At 40.9% G+C, this 21,482-nt stretch overlaps 1 protein-coding gene across 3 annotated transcripts in view; it reads left to right on the forward strand.

The window, feature by feature from the left end:
- afap1l2 (actin filament associated protein 1 like 2) overlaps positions 1-21,482 on the forward strand; it is a 228,315-nt gene that overhangs the window by 162,378 nt on the left and 44,455 nt on the right. For all 3 annotated transcript variants that reach the window (XM_087998866.1, XM_087998864.1, XM_087998865.1), the window contains exons 5-7: positions 16,613-16,703; positions 18,823-19,028; positions 20,440-20,619. In XM_087998866.1, coding sequence (XP_087854992.1) covers positions 16,613-16,703; positions 18,823-19,028; positions 20,440-20,619 — 477 coding nt within the window. The remainder of the gene's footprint in view (positions 1-16,612; positions 16,704-18,822; positions 19,029-20,439; positions 20,620-21,482) is intronic.

Here is a 21,482-nt window from a genome sequence, read left to right on the forward strand (position 1 = left end):
ACCGAATCTTGGCATTAGCTAAAGGCTGCATATGTGGCTAATCAACATCTAAAAATGTCATTCTCCAGAATTTAAACAATATTTGCAGCTTTGTCTTCCATACATGGAATGACAAATGGGAATAACTTTTCCCAGTCCTGCAGGTCTGAGTCAGGAGGTGGGACTGGGAATAAAGTTCACTGCTATCCAATACCTTCCCACCTCTGAGTGATTTTACTGGAAGTCAGGTTAACACAGCAGCAACTACCACTCCAGCAGTGGCAGGTCAGTAACTAAATCCATGAATGGGCCAAATGATGATGGCACTTCCAGAACCTTCCTGAAAGTGAATGGGCTCTGCTTTGAGGCTGGAGCCTGGCAGGTACTTGCAGGCAATGTCCTGTTTTCAGGCCAGTGGCGATTTTCAAGTCTTCAGTCAATCAACTAACAGTGCCCTACAGTTATTACAGACCCAGTCACAACTCATCCTGTGTACAGGTATCCCTTCTACACTGATAGTCTGACAACGAAAATTCCAGTGGTGAGAAATTTGGAGTGCATTGGAATTGTAATAGCTTTGAGTTGTGAGTCAGGACTATGAGGAAACCCTGATGCAGCTGACCTCCCAGAAATTGACAGAGAAATTGAAATCTCCTGGGGCAATTGCCCTGAGTTCGAAGCCTTCTGAAAATGTCCCCTAGAGTGAGAGATTTTTGCGGTTTCTGGTGCACTTAAGCTTACCAATTATACAGGAAATGTTAAAGGATTAACATCTGCCCCAACTCCAGGATACTTATTAAGTTAAGCACACTAACTCAGCATTAACCTCTCCCCTCAGCTGGATATCCCTGAACCCTGCCACCCCAAATCTAACGGCCTCACCACTCCACACCCAACCTGACTCCACCGAACCCAACACCTGGGCTTCCTGATTCAAGAACCCCAACCCCGCCAGATTCTGATGCTGATCAAAATTTCTGGACCAGGTCCTTATAGTGATAGTAGAAGTCCACCTCTCTCAACTTGACCCTAATTTCCCTATTGCCTCTACCTTTCACTTTCTCTTACCCCTGTCATTCTGGGCTTCTTATCCTGTGTTAATTGTTCGTTGATTTTTCAATATTGCTTACTCGCTGCACCTGTGTCATTTTATCCTGCTCACACTGCAGTCTTCTCTCCCTGAGCTGGTAACCCTTTGGGGTTGCACCCTGGTGTGCTTTCACTCTGTCTCTGTTTCTCAGTTTCTGTCTGTCTCCCTGGACAGTGCAGCTAATTGCCTTGAGCCCATTAATTTCAAAAATAATATTAGGAAAGGAAGTTCATTAGGATTACTCATCAGAGCCTCTTGCCATTTATGAACCAAGGAGTAAACTTCTTTTTGTTTCATAAGCCATAATCCGTAGTGGCCCATAGACATCTCTCTCTGTCTCCCTGCAAGAGAGACAATTGGTTAGATATAGTTTGAGGGTAACCACTCCACACGTGTAGGTAAAGTAAAGAGCTGACCTCCATGAACTCCTTCAACTTGCAAAGGAAATGACTCCGCACTGTTGGCTTATTCTACAGCACATTATTGTCATCTGACCAACAAGCTAACCAATTCATTGTTACATGAAGTAGTTAAATACAAATGAGATTTTTCAATATATTATTAGAAATTTGCTTTATTTTTCACACTTACATCTATGGTCAATAATTGTCTACAGATTTTTAGTGTGACGTCAATATGCATGCCTGCCAACCTAGGTTCCAACCAAAAAAATTGCCTTGTGGTACATTTCCGCACTTGAGGAGGCCATTGAAGATTGTAGCTATTTTTAATTTTCTTAATTCTTAGATTTTTGGCATGGTAACAAATCTTGGGCATAGTAAAACTGCATGGATACTCTGTGAGGATACAACTTTCCACAAAATGCTCAGTGGTTAGCACTGCTGCCTCACAGCGCCAAGGACCCAGGTTCGATTCCAGCCTTGGGCGACTGTCTGTGTGGAGTTTGCACATTCTCCCCGTGTCTGCGTGGGTTTCCACCCGGTGGTCTGGTTTCCTCCCACAATCCAAAGATGTGCAGGGCAGGTGAATTGGCCATTCTAAATTGCCCATAGTGTTAGGTTCATTAGTCAGAGGGAAATGGGTCTGAGTGGGTTACTCTTCGGAGATTGGTGTGGACTTGTTGGGCTGAAGGGCCTGTTGCTACACTGTAAGGAATTAATCTAATCTAATTATGGAGCTAAATTGCATTGATAATTAGGTTCTCTGTATGATTTGCGAACAACAAAAAGACAGAAAATGCTAAGAGACAAAGCAAAAATAAAGAAACTGTAGAATGCAAGTGAGAAAGTTAAAAGTAAATATAGATATAGACTTGAAAAGTGGACAGATAAGACTGTGATTCCCATACTTGCCAGTATCAAATGGCATACTGGGCAGATTATTTAGATATATGTCTCTTTCGGGGATCTTCCTGTTACAACAATGTAAGTCATTAAACAAATTCCTATATCTTCTGCATAGCTAGATAAGCTTTTGTTAAATGCTGACAAAAAGCATGTTCTTTTTGCTCAGTATTTCTATGTAAGCTGCCAGATCTAACAGCCTCACCACTCCGCACCCAACCTGACTCCACCGAACCCAACACCTGGGCTCCCTGATTCAAGATTTGTAAAGAATTTGCCAGGATTTGTAAAGAACGTTACATTTCTTGAAATCTCAGCAGAATTCTAATGTGTGTAAGCTGGATTTGTTATAGCTCAAAATATTTAACATTTTTGTACATAAATTACTCATTTAGTATGACAAGAATATCGTGACCATTACTGAAAAATAAGGAGCCAAGACAATGTTCTCTTCTATCACTGACCTCCACTCCCAATGTGTAAGACTGGACTGGGAATAGCATTGCTAGCAATTTATCTCATTGTGTTCAATAGCAATTTGTCTAACCAACAGAGTAATCATAAATCCATAAGACATAGGAGCAGAAATTAGACCATTCAGACAATCAAATCTGCTCCGCTATTCAATCATGGCTGATAAGTTTCTCAACCCTATTCTCCCAGTTTCTCCCTGTAACCCTTGATCCCCTTGAACTTATCTATCTCTGTCTTAAATATACTCAATGAGCTGGCCTCCGCAGCCTTCTGTGCTCTAAGGCTGTGCCCTCAGGTCCTAGCCTCTCCTACCAATGGAAACATCTTCCCAATGTCTACTCTGTCCAGGGAATTCAGTATTCAATAAATTTTAATTATTTCCCCCTTCATCCTTCTAAACTCCATTGAGACCCAGAATTCTTAAACGTTTCTCATATGTTGAACCTTTCATTCCTGGGACCATTCTCATAAACCTCCTCTGAATCCACTCCAGGGCCAGTACATCCTTCCTGAGGTATGGGACCCATAATTGCTCTCAGTACTTTAAATGTGGTCTGACCAGGGGCTTATAAAGCCTCAGAAGTACATGCCTGCTTTTATGTTCTAGTCCTGTTGAAGTAAATGTCAACATTGTATTTGCTTTCCTTACAGTTGGCTCAACCTGCAAGATTAACTTAACAAATCCTAGACTAGAACTCCCAAGTCCCTTTGAACTTCAGATTTCTGAACTTTCTCCCTATTTAGAAAATAGTCCATGCCTCTATTCTTCTTACCAAAGTGCACGATCTCACATTTTCCCATGTTGTACTCTATCTGCCTTTTCTTTGCCCACTCTCCTAACCTGTCTAAAACCTCCCCACCTCCTCAAAGCTATGTGTTTCTGTACGTATCTCTGTATCATCTGCAAACTTAGCCAGATTGCCCTCAGTTGCTTCATCTAGATCATTAATGTATAAAGTGAAATGTTGTGGTCCCAATACTGACCCTTGCGGAACACCACTGGTCACAGGTGCGGAACACCACTGGTCACAGGCTACCATCTTGAGAAGGACCATTTTATCCCCAATGTCTGCCTCCTGCCAGACAGCCAAGCTTCTATTCATGCTAGTACATGGACGCTAACACCATAGGCCCTTATCTTACTCAGCAGCCTCCTGAATGGCACCTTGTCAAAGGCATTTTAGAAGTCCAGGTAGATAACAACTATTGGCTCTCCTTGGTCTAACCTGCTCATTACCTCCTCAAAGAATTCTAACAGCTTTGCCGGGCATGACCTCCCTTGATTAAACCATGCCATGTGTAAAGTCTCAGGTGTAATGGCTTCTCTTCTTCCTCCCACAATATCACCTCTGCCACCCCCAAAGATCTGTACTTGACCTCTTCCTATTTCTCAGCTACATACTGCTGCTCCGTGACATTCTTTGAAAACACAAGTGAATTTCTGCACGTACCTTAATGATACCTAACGTTATGTGATGAGCACTCGATGTGTCATCACTGTCAAGCAGATGAGCCTAGTACTGGAAAGTGGGATCAGTGCAGTTGGGGTAATTTGTCAGTGCAGATTTGATGGGTCAAAGGGTCTCTTCTGTATTATATAACTGTATGGCCTTTCTACTGTCTCTTTCAACTCCTTCAACGTGGCTGGGTTATCAGATCGCTTATGCAGCATTACTTGAGCAGAAAGTTTCCTCAGTCAAATATTTTGAAGATGGAAGCCATTATTTTTGTCCCAATTCCCTAGTTACTAACTCATCCCTCTGCCTGAAATCTGTCTGAGGCTGAGTCAAACTGTTCATGACATTTAGTCTCATATCTTACCCATAGGTAAGCTCCAACAACACATTCCCACCATCGCTACTAATATCAGTTGCCACATCCTTGTCAGTGCTTAAACACTGCCCCCATCTCAGGTCATATGGTGCTGAAACCCTCATCCATTCCTTTGTTAACTCAAGGTTTGACTAATCTAATACACTCCCCGTACCCTCCCACATGCTGGAACTTCTACATTCTGGAATGTTAGACAAGTAATGATGGACCAAATGTCATTTAAAACCCATTTGGTTCACTAACGTCCTTCAGGGGAGAAAAGCTGCTCTCCTTACCTAGCCTACACTGTATTGGAAAAAAAAACAATGTATTGGATAAGGAAAAAGGAAGAAGGAAAGACAACACCCTCAGAAGTTAAGTTCATTAGAACAGATACAACAGAGACAGAGAGAGTGGGAGAATGGAATGGAGTCCTCAGAGGAATCAGGATGTGAGGAAGTGTAGTTGAGATAGCTGTGAGTATTGGAGAGTAAAGGCTTGTAATTTCCCTGAACCTGATGGATTGCATCATATGATATCAAAGGAAGTTAATGCAGAAGTAGTAGATGCACTGGTTGTAAACAACCACGAATCCTGAGGTTCTGGAAGCACCCCAGAGGATTGGAAATTTGTCAGTGTTCAAAAAGGAAGGGAAATACTAAACAGGTAATTGTAGGCCAGTCATCCTATCATCTGTCATTGAGAAATGCTGTAACATTTAGAAACCTACAATGTGATCAACCAGAGTCAGCATGTCTTTCTGAGAGGGTAATCATGCCTGACAAATTTATTAGAATTCTTTGAGGAGGTAACAAGCAGGATAGATAAAGGGAAACTGGTAGATATAATGTATTTCGATTCCCAAAAGGCATTTGATACAGTATCACATTATAAGGCTACTAAATAAGATAAGAGCCAATGGTATTTTCAGGATGGCAATCTGTAACTAAAAGAGTGTGCAGGGATCAGTGCTGGGCCACAGTTATTAAAAAATGTATATTATTGATTTGGATGAGAAAAGTGAACTTCCTATAGCCAAGTTTGCAGATGACACAAAAATGTGCAGGAACATAAATGCTGAGGATGACACAGAGTCTATAGAGAGATATAAACAAATTAATGATTGGGCAAATATTTGGCAGATAAAACGTAATGTGGGAAAATGTGAGTTTATGCACTTTGGCAGAAGTGCTGAATATTATTTAAATTGAGAGAGATAAATTTGGAAGTCTGTACACAAATCACAAAATATTAATATCCAGGCTCAGTAGGTAATAGGGAAAGCAAATGGAATGATGTCCTTTATTTCGAAGGGAATGGAGAAGAAAAATAGAAATATCTTCTAAAATTGTACAAGACATCACTCAAAACACAGTTAAAATACCATGAACAGTTTTGATCCCTTATCTACGAAAGATATACTGGCATTAGCAGCAGTTCAGAGAATGGTAACTTGGTTGATTCTCGGTAAGGAGAGATTTTCTTATGAGGAGGGTTTGAGTAGATTGGACTTGTACTCATTAAAATTTAGAAGAATGAGATAAGACCTTATTGAAACTTATAGGATTCTTAGGAGCTGTGATGCGGAGAGATTGTTTTCAATCCTGGGAGATTCTAGGACCAGAGGACACAATCTCTGGCCAGTCTAGAGATTCTGTGATACTATGGAATAAACTTAATTGGGCAGGAGCATGCTAAAATGCTGGAGCTGTAGCTTTTGAGGATTTGAGAAGAAGGTGGAAGTAGCCTGTTTGGAATTTGGGGTTAAGACAAGGGAAGCTGTGGTGGGAGCATCTCCAGAGGAGGTGAGGTCAGTGATAGTCCTGGAAAGAAAGGTTTGATGTTCAGTGATGGGGGTTCATGATTTCTGAGGAGATTGAAGTGGTGGTGCTCAGCATCTGTAACGTAGAGGTCAGTATGCCAAATGACAACAATGCCACCTTTGTCAGCAGGTTCGATAGCAAAATCAAGGTGAGACCTGTGTGAATGAATGCAGCAAGTTCAGAGACAGACATGTTAAAGTGGGTGAGGGGTGTGGAGAAGTTAAAGTGGCTGATGTTACACTAACAGTTCTGAATGAAAAGATCAAGAGAGGGTAAGAGGCTAGAGAGAGGGGTCCCAGTGGAGGAAGAGTACTGGAGATGGGTGAGGGCTATAGAAGGGGAGAAGACTCTCAGTGTAAGCAACAGCACTGGTGAATAAGCCACGTGGAAAACCACCATTTACTGAAAAATATTACTGCAGCTTTGCCATTCTTGAACAAGCAGAACAAAAGTTTAACAGTTGGGACCAAGGATTTAATCTTGCAATTCAAGATGTCTAACGACTTTAACTACATTTGCTTTGACCTTACTGTCTATACAAACACCCCTTCCCCACCTTCTTCATAAGCTACCTCTGTTTGTGTGTATTTGTTTGATGCATGTTTTTCTTATTTTTCTCAGACTGAGGAAGTAATAAAACTCTACACTCTCACGTTAGAATTGGCTTTCCCTCATTCTTGATCTGTGTTGCTGGAAAAGCGCAGCAGGTCAGGCAGCATCTAGGGAACAGGAGAATCGACGTTTCGGGCATTAGCCCTTCTTCAGGAAACAGGCTAATGCCCGAAACGTCGATTCTCCTGTTCCCTAGATGCTGCCTGACCTGCTGCGCTTTTCCAGCAACACATTTCCATCTCTGATCTCCAGCATCTGCAGACCTCACTTTCTCCTCATTCTTGATCTGGTCAACTAATTTTAATTGAACTGCGATAGCCATCTGCTCAAAGCAAATTTTAAAATTTGCAGTGACCGACTGAGAGAGAAAGAGAGAGAGAGATACCTGATCACCCCTTCTCACCTGGTTGTAACAACGACTTGTATGTGACCTCAGACTGAAAGCTATGGGTTACCTCTTGACCCAAACAGCCAAGCTAGAATGTATAAACCGATTCTGACATGAGTCTGCCAATAGTGCTGATTCGATTCCAATGATTCCATTTTCACCCTCGCTGCGTTCTATGTCTTTGCCAACCTTTCCTGCCGGTTTTTCAATGTAATGTGATAGACTTCTATTTGATCAGAGAAAAAAGCAGCTAATAGACGAGGGCCTGGAATTAAGAAGTTGCATTCATGTTTTAAGATGGTGGAATAAGCAATTTCTTCACAAACAATTATAAAGGAATTTAACATCCAGGAGACTGGTCTGGAGCAGTCCTATGTGTGTCAGACTGGCCCATTATTTGTATCACAAGACTACCATCCTTGTTGCTCAGGCACAAATAAAAAATGGTCGTTTCTGGAAAAGTAGCTACAAAAATGTTAGCTTTTGAGGACGTGTGCATATAGGCTTCAAAGCACATGTTTTTGGATAACAAGCTATATTAGGATATGACTTCAGAAACCACAAACCAGACACTTATTAAGGCAGTTAATTGCATCCATATGATCACAAATGAGGCTTATATTTGAAGAAACTACTTTTGTGTCAACTTATTTGCACCCAGTTGACATGTTATAGCTGTTCCTGCTCTCAGTGGGTGATAAATTAAGGTTTTTGATGATATGTTGTTTATTCCCATTCCTTTGTAGAACACAGTGTATTTAAATTTTGCAGAATATCGTTTGCAAAGAGATTAGTTAATGCGAAACATATTCAAATGCTCCAAATTGCAAGGGAAGTCCGAGATCAAATGCCAAAAATGTTATGTTCACAATCTGCTTTGAAATGTTGTCATTTTTAATGAAGACCAATAAATTAAAAGAATGAGCTTTTAATCATTATGATCATAATTTTCAATGTAGGGCTGACCTTTCCCAAAATCCAGTTTAGTGATGATTTCAGGGACTTTAATGATGGTTTTCCTTTGTCAGCTCTAGTGAGTTATCGCACACAGTTCTCCACTGCTCACCTTAGTGGATGTCCACCACACCTCTATGATGCCACTCTCACCCTCTGTCTCGTATTGACCAGTAATGAAAGCGCTTGCTGCTGCCAGGACCTTCCAAAATTCTTGCTGCTAGCACCATGCATAAACCTCAGCTGGCACCAGGGTCAAATGCTGCCAGCCAAGAATAATCCTTCATAATACACTGTAGTGGGAGGGAATTGAAAAACAAATGCCTCTAAGGACACAAAGGTGGTGGGGGTGACACTTCATTAGAAACAGAATATCGCATTCACAAATATTTTCATATGATAAATCATCACCTCTCAGGCTGGCAGTCATTGCAACTGCAGCTACAAGAATGAAGCTCCAGAGATTATCTGTCCTTATCACCACTCCTCTTTCTGTAACACCCAGTGTAGCATGACATCTTGTCACTGCTGAGTGTGGGAGTTGGAATATCTTCAAACAGTTGTTAAAGTTCATTTTTCTTAAACAACAGGAACAATGAAGATAGAACAAACAGAAAAACTGCATTTGCTTCTGGAACCAAACAAGAACAGCTTGTTTTTCAAGCAACAATAAGTTTACAGTAAACAGGTTATGACTTCCCCTAGCTCACATTTATTGGAAAGGGGTATCAATTAAGTCCGATCTGGCTTGTTGCACCCAATGCTGGATCACAATGAGGGCGATGATCCTCTTGTTCAATGCCCTTATCCTCCTCCTCCTTGGAAGACTACTGTTGCCCTCCTAGCTCTTCGGTATGCAGCACATCACCTCTTTGCTTGCTCTACTTGTGGGGATTATGTAGCACTGTATCTGGAGAATGCTACAAGGCATTCTATCTCCCTCCCCCTCAGGATGATCTAAGGAGCAGGTAGCTCCAGATTGCTCTCACTTGTCCAGGTGCTCAGCATTCTTTCAAAAGTGGTGCCAATGCCAGGGATGACAGTTTATTCTGGGATAACTTGGCAGTGGCGAGTTCTTCCAGTGTGGCGAGTGCTAGACTTGGGCTAGCATCAGATAAGGGCACCATCAAGGCCAATCTGTAGTTAATGAGACATGATTGGAATCATAGTGCAAGAAAATTTGCTAGGCCTGATGAGTGGTCATAAGATCTAGACCACAAGATGGAGTTGCAGATGTAGGTTATTCAGTCAATTGTATCTGGTCCAGAGGGAAGCCCTATATGAAACTTGATAAAGATGATCCTTAAGCAAAATGTCATAGGAATCAGCCCTTTGGTTAATTAGGAAAGATCAATGATGTGGACAGGATTGTTTGTGGCCAGGCGTTATATTTAATGTAGTCGGTTTCAGGATGAGAGTCCAGATACAGTATGTTCCTGTTAGGTAGTCCTCGCATGCTGCCTAACTTGCTGTGCTTTTCCAGCACCACTCTCAACTCTAATCTCCAACATTTGCAGTCCTCACTTTTGCCTGGTAGGTGTAGGGAATACTGGATGACTAGAGAAATTGAGGTTTTGATCAAGAATAAGAAGGAAGCATATGTCAGGTATAGACAGCAGAGATTGAGTGAATCCCTTGAAGAGTATAAAGGCAAAAGGAGTATACTTAAGAGGGAAATCAGGAGAGCAAAAAGGGGTAATGAGATAACTTTGACAAATAGGGTTAAGGAGAATCCAAAATTATTCTACAAATACATTACGGACAAAATGGTAACTAGGAAGAGAATAGGGCACTTAAAGGTCAGCAAGGCTGCCTATTTGTGGAATCGCAGGAGATAGGGGAGATAATAAACAAGTACTTTGCATCAGTGTTTACTGTGGAGAAGGATATGGAAGATAGAGAATAAATAGTGATATCTTGAAAAATGTCCATATTACAGAGAAGAATACTGAACATCTTAAAATAGATAAAGATGGATAAATTCTTGGGACCTGATCAGGTGTACCCTAGAACTCTGTGGGAAGCTAGGGAAGTGATTGCTGGGCTCCTTACTGAGATATTTGTATCATTGATAGCCACAGGTGAGGTGCCAGAAGACTGGAGGTTGGCTAACATGGTGCCACTATTGAAGAAAGGTGGTAAGGAAAAGCCAGGGAACTATAGACCAGTGAGCCTGATGGAATTTAATTTAGGTAAATGTGAGGTGCTGCATTTTGGAAAGACAAATCAGGCAGGACTTATAACTTAATGGCAAGGTCCTGGGGAGTATTGCTGAACGAAGAGATCTTGGAGTGGAGGTTCATAGTTCCTTGCATGTGGAGTCACAGGTAGACAGGATAGTGAAGGAGATGTTTGGTCTGCTTGTCTTTATTGGTCAGTGCATTGAGTATAGGAGTTGGGAGATCATGTTACAACTGATGAGGCCACTTTCAGAATATTGCATGCAATTCTGGTCTCCCTGCTATAGAAAGGATGTCATGAAACGTGAAAGGGTTCAGAAAAGATTTATAAGGATGTTGCCAGATTTTACAGTCTGAGCTTTAGGGAGAGGCTGAATAGGCTGGGGCTGTTTTCCCTAGAGCATAGGAGGCTGAGGGGTGACCATATGAAGGTTTATAAAATCATGAGGGGCATGGATAGAGTAAGAAGACAAAGTTTTTTCCCTGGGGATGGGGAGTCCAGAACTAGAGCGCATAGGTTGCATAGGTTTGAGAGAAAAGATTTAAAATGGACCTAAGGGGCAACTTTTTCACGCAAAGATCCCTGTATGGAATGAGCTTCCAGAGGACTTGATGGAGGCTGGTACAATTACAACATTTAAAAGGCATCTGATATATGAATCGGATGGGTTTAGAGGGATCTGGTCCAAATGCTGGCAAATGGGACTACATTTATTTGGGATATGTGGTCAGCATGGATGTGTTGGACCGAAGAGTATTTTTCCATGCTGTACATCTCTATGACTTAATGAGGTTCACGTGCAATTCTCTCTGATTACAGACAGCCTTTCGCCTGTATTGTGTTCTGTGCCTGATAATTGCACTTGTCCCCTGAGGGTCTCATATCCCTCACAAGTAGATTTTGCTCCCTCAGCAGAAGAAACTACTTACTCCACCCACTCCAGTTGTGGTGACAGCCATTTTCTATTTCCAATGCCCCACCCCACCCCACACCATCCCAAATCTTCACGCATCTTTTCTCATTGAACTCCCTGTTACCTCCATATGGGCCTGCACTTTCCCATTTCCTGACCTCATTTTTCTTTAAAACTTCATCTCCTTTCTTATCTCCCGAGCCCCAGGTCTTAGCCATGTTCCCCATCAAAGACAGGGTAGTGGTGACCACTGATGAACCTCCTCTCATATTACCCTGTACTTCTCAGGAGGTTTGCCCGTCACTCGAACTGCCAGTGATAGGAAACAGCAAAGTGGCCAGAAGACACCAAATGAAGTATTTTTTAATTTTGCGTTCTGTGTGAAGTCCTTGTGGAATTCTCTTCTGTGCCCAATGAAGAATCCATGGCCCTCATCAGCCTCAGACTACACTCACCATCTCAGGGTCAGCATCTGGATTAAGTTTCCATATTGGGGGGGGGGGCATTGTATGGTGACAAAATAAAATAATGTAGAACATTTCAGCTAAAAGCAGTGATAATTTCCGCTGTTTTGTCAGCTCCTCTTCAGTGCATGTGTTGTTTCAGCAGCAGGTTCTCTTGTCTATTGCCAAGGGCATTTCATTGTCCTTTGTGAAAAAGGATGACAGAACAGTTTGGCATCAGGCAGTCCTTTGCTCCTCCTGTAGATGTCGTCGGTGAACAAAAGGTGCCATCAGACTTATTTATTTACAAAATGCACGACGTAGACTTCGTGGACAGGCTGCAATTCCATATTCATGAAAAATCAACAGACGTGGAAAGTCATAATAAATGTGCAGGGAACCACAGTGGAGAAAACCAACAATCAGCAATTTGAAGCAGTTGCCAGTGAAAAGCTTGGCAGCCAACAAACAGCTAGTGATGGCTAAGAAGAAGAAAATAAACCACTGAGATTGCTTGGCTTATTTTTAGCTGTATCAGCTTTCTTGGTGGACTGCTTAGGTGGGCAGGGCAGTGGCAAATAGAATTGCACCTGGAAAAATGTCACTTGGCGATGACTAATAAAGCAACGGATGACACTGAGTGATGATCAGAGGAGTTCTTGGTGTGTACATTCCTGAGGATGGCAGGGTAGGTAGATAAGGTGGTTCAGAAGGCATATGGAATACTCGCCTTTATTTGATATTTTTGAACTAACATGTTCAGAGACGTTATTCCACACCCTGAAGCAGGTGGGTCTTGAACATGGCTCAGAGGCAGGAACACTGCCACTAGACCACAAAAGTTATTCAAGCCAAGGCATAGAATAGATGAGTAGAGTGGTTCTGCTAGAGCTGTATACAATGCTGGTTAGACCATAACTTAAGTGTTGTATGCAGTTCTAGTCACTGCATTATAGTAGGATGTGATTGCAGTAGAGAGGGTGCAGAGGAGATTTACCAGGATGCTGCCTGGGCTGGCGGACTGAGCCATGATACATTAGATTGTTTTCCTAGGAGCAGTGAAGGTTGATAGAAGTCTGTAAGATTATAGGGTGGAAAGAAAGACACAATAACCAAGGGCCACAGATTTAAGGTAAGAGGTAGAAGGCTAAGAGGTGAGTTGAGAACCTTTTTCACTCAGAGGTTGCTGGAAGTTTGGAACTCAGTGCCTCAAATGGTTGTTGAGTCAGGGTCTCTGGTAACATTGAAGTAATATTTAAACAATCACTTGAATTTCCATAGTCTCCAGGCTGTAGCCAAAAGCTGAAAAATGGCACTACCTGTCGTGCAATCAAAATTTTGTTTACTGACATTGACTCAATTGACCAAATGGCCTCATGTGCTCGAAGTGTCTATGAATCTAAATGTCAGCAGGCAACTTGCTGTATTCAATTGAGGATTTATTACTGAAAGTAAGGTTTGAATACTCGTGAAGGCATTATCTATTAGTAAGTTTGGAAAATGGTTATAAGTAACCATGCAGTAGAGTTTTCTGCACTTGAAACACCACCAAGAATGTTTTCCATTAGAAATCTGTGACCCCCGAGAAGTTTGAATCTTTAGGTTTCCAATAGCTACAGAGATTTAACAAGATAATGCGGCATTGTTATTGATGTGAATTTAGCTGCATTTTTTAATAATTGACAACAAGGTTGGTGACTCATACTGCATGTCAGGTCTGATGTCTGTCAGTCTGCTGCTTCTTGTCTACCTGTATATTAATTAAAAACAATCGCTATAAAAATTAATGGAACGCTGACAATAGTTTGACCCATACTAAGGGGCAATAAGATATTACTAAGTAGAAGATTTGTCAAAACTACAGGATATTTGCAATATTAATGATGAACTCAAACCATTGCAAGACATACTATCCTGGCAGTTCTGGTCATTTCCCCTTGTCCTCATTTTAACCATCTGCTCCTTTTAAAGCATCAATGTTCTGCCTTTCTTGGCATAGCTAAGAGGAAGGAAATATTTCCACTGCTGACTGTAACAGCTGCTCGTCCCAATGGCCAGTGGTATACTCACCCGCACAAATTAAAGTGAGAGTTTCAATTTAACTAAGGTACATGGAATCTGTGCCAAATTTACAAGCAGCTATTGAAATAATCAATTTGAAAAAACAGGCCTTCAGGCAGCACCTCTGTACATTAAGCATGTTGCTGATTAGCATTAAAGGATAGCGAAGCTGGTGGTTATTGTACTGGAAAAAGTGATTTTGGGGAGGTGATGTTTCACTGTATTACCCTAATCTTTGCACAGTCTGTTGTGTTCAGATTGATTTGTGACTACTCAAAATGTATTGTTCCCCTTACAGAGCACACAGTTTGAGGTAACAACTTGACAGTTCTGTTGGAGAGAAAATTCTGATGTAATTTTAGAAAATATTGAGGTTTTCCAACTGCTACCATCCTAGATCAGACAGTCATATTTACTTTACGATCTGGCTTGGACCCAGCAACCTTTATTTTTAAGCTATGATAAAGTGTAAGATCCAATGGCCTTGCTAAGAGAATAATTACACAACATTCCACAGTTTTGAGTAAAGAACAATGGATGTTACAATACAACTTTAGAACAGTGTTACAATTTGCAACATAAGCAATTATTTCTAACACACAGAATTAACATGTGGTAAATATGGGTAATAGACCGCGATTAAGCACCCCACAGAGCACATCAAATAGCAAGCACGATCAAAACCAATCCCACAGATTTCTCAGCAATTCTCCCCAGATGTTAATGCCAAGGTGAGTCATTAAATCACTTAATACTTCGCAAAGGGTCACAATTATTCACCTTTGCTGATCTGGCCTTGAAACTCCTTAAAGAGCCACTCCATCATTGGTGACTCCTGTTCTGGTCAATCACCTGTCTTCCCTGTGTTTACTCCAGAAACTATGCTCCCTCACAGGCATAACTGCAGTTTTCCATGACTTCACCAAGCCAGCACTAGTCCTGAATTATTCGAAGCTCTCATTCATTCAGTTGCATCCAGCAAAGATTGTTAGCATTTCAGCACCCCCTCCATCGCCCCACTCTCAGCTGCATTGAACTATTAGTGGTGTATAGATGCTTCTGAACTCCCAAAGCTCCCAGACCTTTCCTGAGTGCTCACTTATCAGAGCTTTCAATCGTTGTTGGACTTTCCTGAGCCCTTGCCACACAAAACCAATGTCATTTAGCAGCACAGTCAACAATAGTACCTCTTAGCATGGATTCTCTATCTCTGTCTGCCTCTTCAACTAACTGGCAATCTCACTGAAAATAACATAAAGGCTGTCAGGTGCTGAGGTGGAAAATGGTATGTTTTTCCCTGAGCTGCTCACAATGTGGTCTCCGTTACATCAATGAGACCAAAGGCAGACTGAGGAACCACATTGTGGATCGCCTCTGCTATGTCCAGGGGAATCACCCTGATCTTCAGGTTGCTTGCCATTTCAATAAATTCCCTTGTTCTTATGCTACCATTTCTGCCCTGGGCCTACTGCAATGCTCCAACAAAGCACAACGCAATCTCAGGGAACAACATCTCATTTTCTTGAGGAATCTATATTGAGTTACTGTGTACTAGAAAGCCTGATCATATGTCCACCATTTCCCTTGCATTCTGTCCACTGCACCCCCACACCCCCGCCCCACAGCCTTATCTTGTTTACTTTGCTCACAGTTGAGGTAACTTATTTATTTTCCCTTTATCACTTTAATTTGCATCCATTTCACTTCTCTATTTCTCTTTCACCACAATTAACAACTCCCTTGTCTTTGCACTGGCCTGTACACCAGCTGTTCCCTTTGCCCCTTCTTTGCCTCTGTCAAAAGTATCAAAAACACATTTTCCAGCCCTTTTAGTTCTCCAGAAGAGTTTTACAGAACTGGAAATGTTAACTCTGTTTCTCTCTATACCAGACATGCTGAGTTTCTCCAGCACTTTCTGGGTTTGCTTTCATATGACAGCCTCATCTCCTGTATCCTTTGAATTACTCTTCAATGAACCCATAACTGTCTTGAACCATCTATTGAAAAGCTTGCAACTGATCCCTCCCTTATTCATGGTTGAAATTGAACATTAGTGACATTTTGGGACTGAATGTACCCTGAAGGAATTAGATTTCATCACACAACATAAATAATTCGTACAGCACAGCCAAGTGGCAGTAAAGCAGTCTCTTTTACCTCAGCACATTGTAAATTGTCTTTTCCATTGGCTGTCCTGTCGTAGATAGTTAGCATTTTCAATTTTTCAGGATTTTTTTCTCTTTTTCTGCTGTGCATTTATGGAGCTAGAATCAGACAGCATAGACTGTACAATATACAAGACAAAAAGTCATCATAGTCCCACTCTCTCATGAGCAAGAGACAATCATTGGTATTTTAACCTGAGGGTCACCACACCTCAGGTAAGGGTCAAAGTTGAGAAGGAGAGTCCTTCATGGCAACCTCAGCCTATGTGGGAATTGAACCCACACTGTTGGCATTACTCTTCATTACAGCCACCCAGTCAACTGAGCTAACTGACAATATGCACATAAAGAAGAATGGGATATCTAAGATCACAAGACTCCGATATTTAGGATTTGTTTTGTTTCATCTGCAGATACCAGACAGAGAGCCATTTCCTTTGTCCAGACCAGATGCTATTGAAGGCCACTATGAGGAAGCTGAACCATATGACACCGTCAATAATGGTATGCCATGATATTATAAACTTCACACCAGACACTGGAATATATATGTATCTAAATAAGACTATTTCACGGGGAAATGTTTGTTTACATGTAACAATTAGCTTTCAGAAAATGTTGTAGTTTGAAAATAAATTGAGGGAGGCTTATAAAATTGAGGGGGCCTTATAATGCAATGGTATTGTCCCTACCTCTGAGTCAGAATGTTTGAATTAAAGTTCCACCTGCCATAGAAATGCCTCAATACATCCAAAAAGTTTATTTAATAGATTTTTTTTACAATATATTGATGAATGTTTTTGCATAAGCTTGTTGCATTTTTAAGAACAATGGAGATAGTGCTTCCTTCTCCTCTGAAATTCAGAAATTTTCAGCAGAATTTGAAAGAATGTTTTGGCCCTTTCACCGCACTCCCAGCCCTTGGGTAGAAGTGGATTAAAAGATCTGTAAGTTAGGCTTGGATGTGGGATACATAATGACAGGATTGCAGCTGCCTTTGCAAGAAACTGATAATGCCCTCACCTCTTACCGTGTCTATGGCATAAAGAGTCAGAATGTCTAATGCAGGGGTTTGCATTGCCCCCAGCACAGTGTCAGGCCAGGGATAGAATTGCTCAGACCAGGTATAAAGTAGCAGAAAAGGGTGCAACGTCGAGTTTCCTGGTCATGATTGTGGACTGGACCCCCAAAAGAGTAATTTGTTTTTGCTTTAAATTAGCTCCTGGGTGCAACTGGCCACCCCCTCAAGCAAAACCAACTAACTGCTTAGAGCTAAGTGTCTAAGACCATTCCAATATCAGACAAAATCTTGGCAAAGTCAATGGAAGAGATCCTAGATGGGTGTAACTAAGCATATGGTGATATATGTTCTCCCCTTTTGTGCTCAGCTATCCTATTTGTATATGACTGAATACCATTTCAAATCAGTAATTCCATCTTTCCTGTCAAGAACATTGGTTTTACTAGGTTGCTTTGCTAGTTTAGTGCAGGACTTGAGCATTGTTGGAAAGATACACATTTTGTTGAACTCTGAATCTTCCACTCATCAGGGTTCTTGATGAAGGACTTATGCCTGAAACATCGATTCTCCTGTCTTCGGATGCTGCCTGACTTGCTGTGCTTTTCCAGCATCACACTCTCGACTCTGATCTCCAGCATCTGTAGTCCTCACTTTCTCTTAGGAAATAACAATGTAGAGGAAATAACAAAGCAAAATGTTGTGCCCCTTTACATTGGTAATCTTGCAAATCATCGTGATGAGTTGAGATGAAAGTTTTCAATAAATGCTTCTTTTCAGCAAAATTCATATTATTTTTAGCTTATAAGAAATGAATATCTTTTAAATCCTCCATAGTTAAGAAATAGGAAGGATAGGCTGTTAGGACTGGTTCAGCAGAATTACTTTGCTCTTGATGAGTTCAAAGGAAAGAAGCCTTGCATTTAGATCACATTTTTCATGAATACCAGATGTCTCAAAGCACTTTATAGTTAATGATATCCTTTGAAGTACTGTCCTATAGGAAACTACTGAAGTGTTATAACATAAGAAATACAGCATTGTTTGCACCCAGAAAAATACCCATAAACAGCAAGAGAGAATAATCAGGTGATTTTTTTTCTCAGAATTTGGTTGAACAATACATTTGATCAAGAATTGGGGAAAAAATGTCCTGCTGTTCTTTGCAATAGAATCTGGGATCTTTTAAGTCTCATCCAAAAGACAGTACCTCCAAACACTGCAGAATTCCTCAGCGATGATTTTTCAACTCAACTCCTGAACTTGGGGCTTTTTAACTTGGAGGTGAGAGTTCTGCCGACTAAACTGTGGCTGATCCCCTCAGAAAATTAAAGAACAAGGAAAGATTGTGAAATAGGTTTCGCTTATAGGCTGAAAGTAGTACTAAATAGAATCTTAAACTGACGTGCATTATTTTTGCAGAGTGCTGTTTATTGGTAATGCTTTTCGTGGGAAGTAGAAAGGGAATTATTTGATAAGTTTGTTTGAATGAGCATACAATTCAGGTAGTCTACTCTTGCACAGTTTGAAAAAAAGTACAGTATTGCACTAAAATATGATTATGTGATAATGACTGTTAAAACTTCAATGCTTTGTTCACTACAGATGAAGTTGATGCTGTCAGTAGCTCTTATGAATCCTATGATGAGGATGAGAACACCAAGGGGAAATCCATGACTCATCAGTGGCCATCTCCAGAGGCCTCCATTGAATTGATGAAAGATGCTAGAATTTGTGCTTTCCTCTGGCGAAAGAAGTGGCTGGGCCAATGGGCCAAACAACTTTGTGTCATAAAAGACTGCAAGCTTCTGGTAAATTAGCTGCCTGGATGAAAGTGGCAAAGTTTTGTTGTTGACTCTTCAAAATATTTTTAAAAATCAACCTTCCCAAGGAAGACCGCAAAAATCAATGAAATCCCAAATAATGGCACAAGTCTTTCTCATATTTAATATTTGTATATCAGTAGTTTATTAGAATGGCAGCATTTTTCACATTGGGGAGATAAATAAATTATCTTGGAGTAAGAACATTTTATAAAACACAAGTTCATGTTTTCCAGACCAGAGAGTGGAAGATAAAATTTCCAAACATTCAGAATAGATACCATATTAACAAAGTTGGGATCCATTAATCTAATGGATTAATAGCCTTTATGACCAACAGCCAGAAGTAACTGTTGTTGGTATTAATTTCTGTGGCATTTTCTGTCCACTATTTGAATGCAAGCATTGATTTGTTTGTTTTAAGTGATTTATTGCTCAGTGATACTATTGCTGCCTCTGGGATGGAGAACTATTGGTTCAAGCCTCTTTCTCTGGTGAGCAGGGAAAAGAGTTCCTGACCCTGAATCCTGGGTTGACAACCAGTGGAAAGCTCCTGTCAGATGAGATCAAAGTGGTGACTCCCTGTTGTTCCCAGCCAGAACTTCCTGTAAGGACCATGTTAATTAGGTTAACAATCTGTTTGTGCAAGATGGGATTTGAGAAATAACCTACATGCTGGTAAAGCAGCTTTTCTGACATTAAAATCACCAACAGTAAATTCCAGCCTATGTTGTGTTCTTACTTCCAAATGTTCCATGTACCAAGCACTTATTGTCAAATAGAAGCTGGTATGCGGCAGTACGATAGCTCGATGGTTAGCACTGCTGCCTCACAGCACCAGGGACCCAGGTTGATTCCAATCTCAGGTGACTGTCTGTGTGAAGTTTGCACATTCTCCCCGTGTCGGCATGGGTTTCCTCTGGGTGCTCCGGTTTCCTCCCACAATCCAAAGAAGTGCAGATTAGGTAAATTAGCCATACTAAATTTCCCAGAGTGTTCAGGGAAGTGTAGGTTAGGTACATTAGTCAGGGGTAAATATAGGGTAGGGGAATGGGTCTAGGTGGGTTACTTTTAGGAGGGTCAGTGTGGACTTGTTGGGCCAAATGGCCTGTTTCCACACTGTAGGGATTCTATGTTTCTTTCTATGATTCTATGATTGTTACCATAATCAGATAACACCAGCAATTCCAACACTGGCTATTTCTATACAAATGCAGTATGATTTCAATATGATCTTCATTTCAGATTCCATTTACTATCCTATACATTTCAGTTTGGATCACTCTTTATGCTCTGTTAAGTCTCACCCTCTTCCCCTATATTAAATTATAGCAAGTGAAAATTTAAAGCTTTTGTAATGATCAATATTGATTGTGGGGTTTTTCTCTCCTCCTGGCAGTGCTACAAGAGCTCAAAGGACCAGAATCCTCAACTGGACGTGAGTCTGATTGGCAGCACGGTTATCTATAAAGAGAAGCAAGTGAAAAAGAAGGAACATACACTGAAGATCACACCAGTAAATTCAGATGTCATAGTATTGGGTCTTCAAAGCAAGGATCAGGCAGAGCAGTGGTTAAAGGTACTGTACAATAGCTGTTACAATTTCACTGGGACAATGTACATTCAGAGAAGGTAGAGAGTAGGATCAGTGAGGATAACTGAAAGGTCAAGAAATCATAACACCAAAAAGGGCCATTTTATTTCCTGCTGTGCTGAAAATCTAGTCATAATTTGAAAGCAGGTACAAAGCAATGACTAGTGTAGGAATTTTGCATGAAAAGCTGTGTAAAATAGGGTGTAGGGCCTTATTTTGGCAGATGGATCAATAGAAAATCAGAAAATATTGAAGAGATTTAGTATACAAAAGCTTGTAACTCACGTACGATCAACATTCTGCATGTTTCACTTGATTTTGTCAATGTTATTCCTAGATTGGACGGAAACATCAGGAAATTCTAAGCCATTGTAGAGTTGTATATTTTTGTAAACCAGGAAAGAAACAACTGAGTGTTTTGTAAATGGGAGCCAGTCTGCTGAAGTATAGTTCTGAGTAGTGGGTGGTAGACATCCTATACTTCACCAGGATTGATCTTATAGAAGCATTGATAGGAGTTTGAACCATGTGTCACCAACAATGTAACTTGTGATGCTGCTCATAGTTCAGTAATTTGCTTTTCATTTCTTCAGCAACCTTAATGTGCAGCATTTATTCTTTAATGCAGTCATTTTATTCTAATTAGATTTTCTTAAAAAGGCTTGATCTACTTTAACTTTCAACATACAAAAATCACCAAGAAAAGTTTGAGATATTACGGGTGACTTGGTGACCCCACAAACCAGTGTGGGTGGCTGCAGGACCATGTACCAAGAATTCATTATTACAGATTATGACTCCCAGTGTTTCAGGAACTTGGGTACACTGAAGCCTTGTCTAAGTTCAGT

Source organism: Chiloscyllium plagiosum, unplaced genomic scaffold (assembly GCF_037043375.1).
Source record: "Chiloscyllium plagiosum isolate Xiang-an unplaced genomic scaffold, Cpla_swu_hap1 HiC_scaffold_22, whole genome shotgun sequence".
NCBI classification, from domain to species: Eukaryota; Metazoa; Chordata; class Chondrichthyes; order Orectolobiformes; family Hemiscylliidae; genus Chiloscyllium; species Chiloscyllium plagiosum.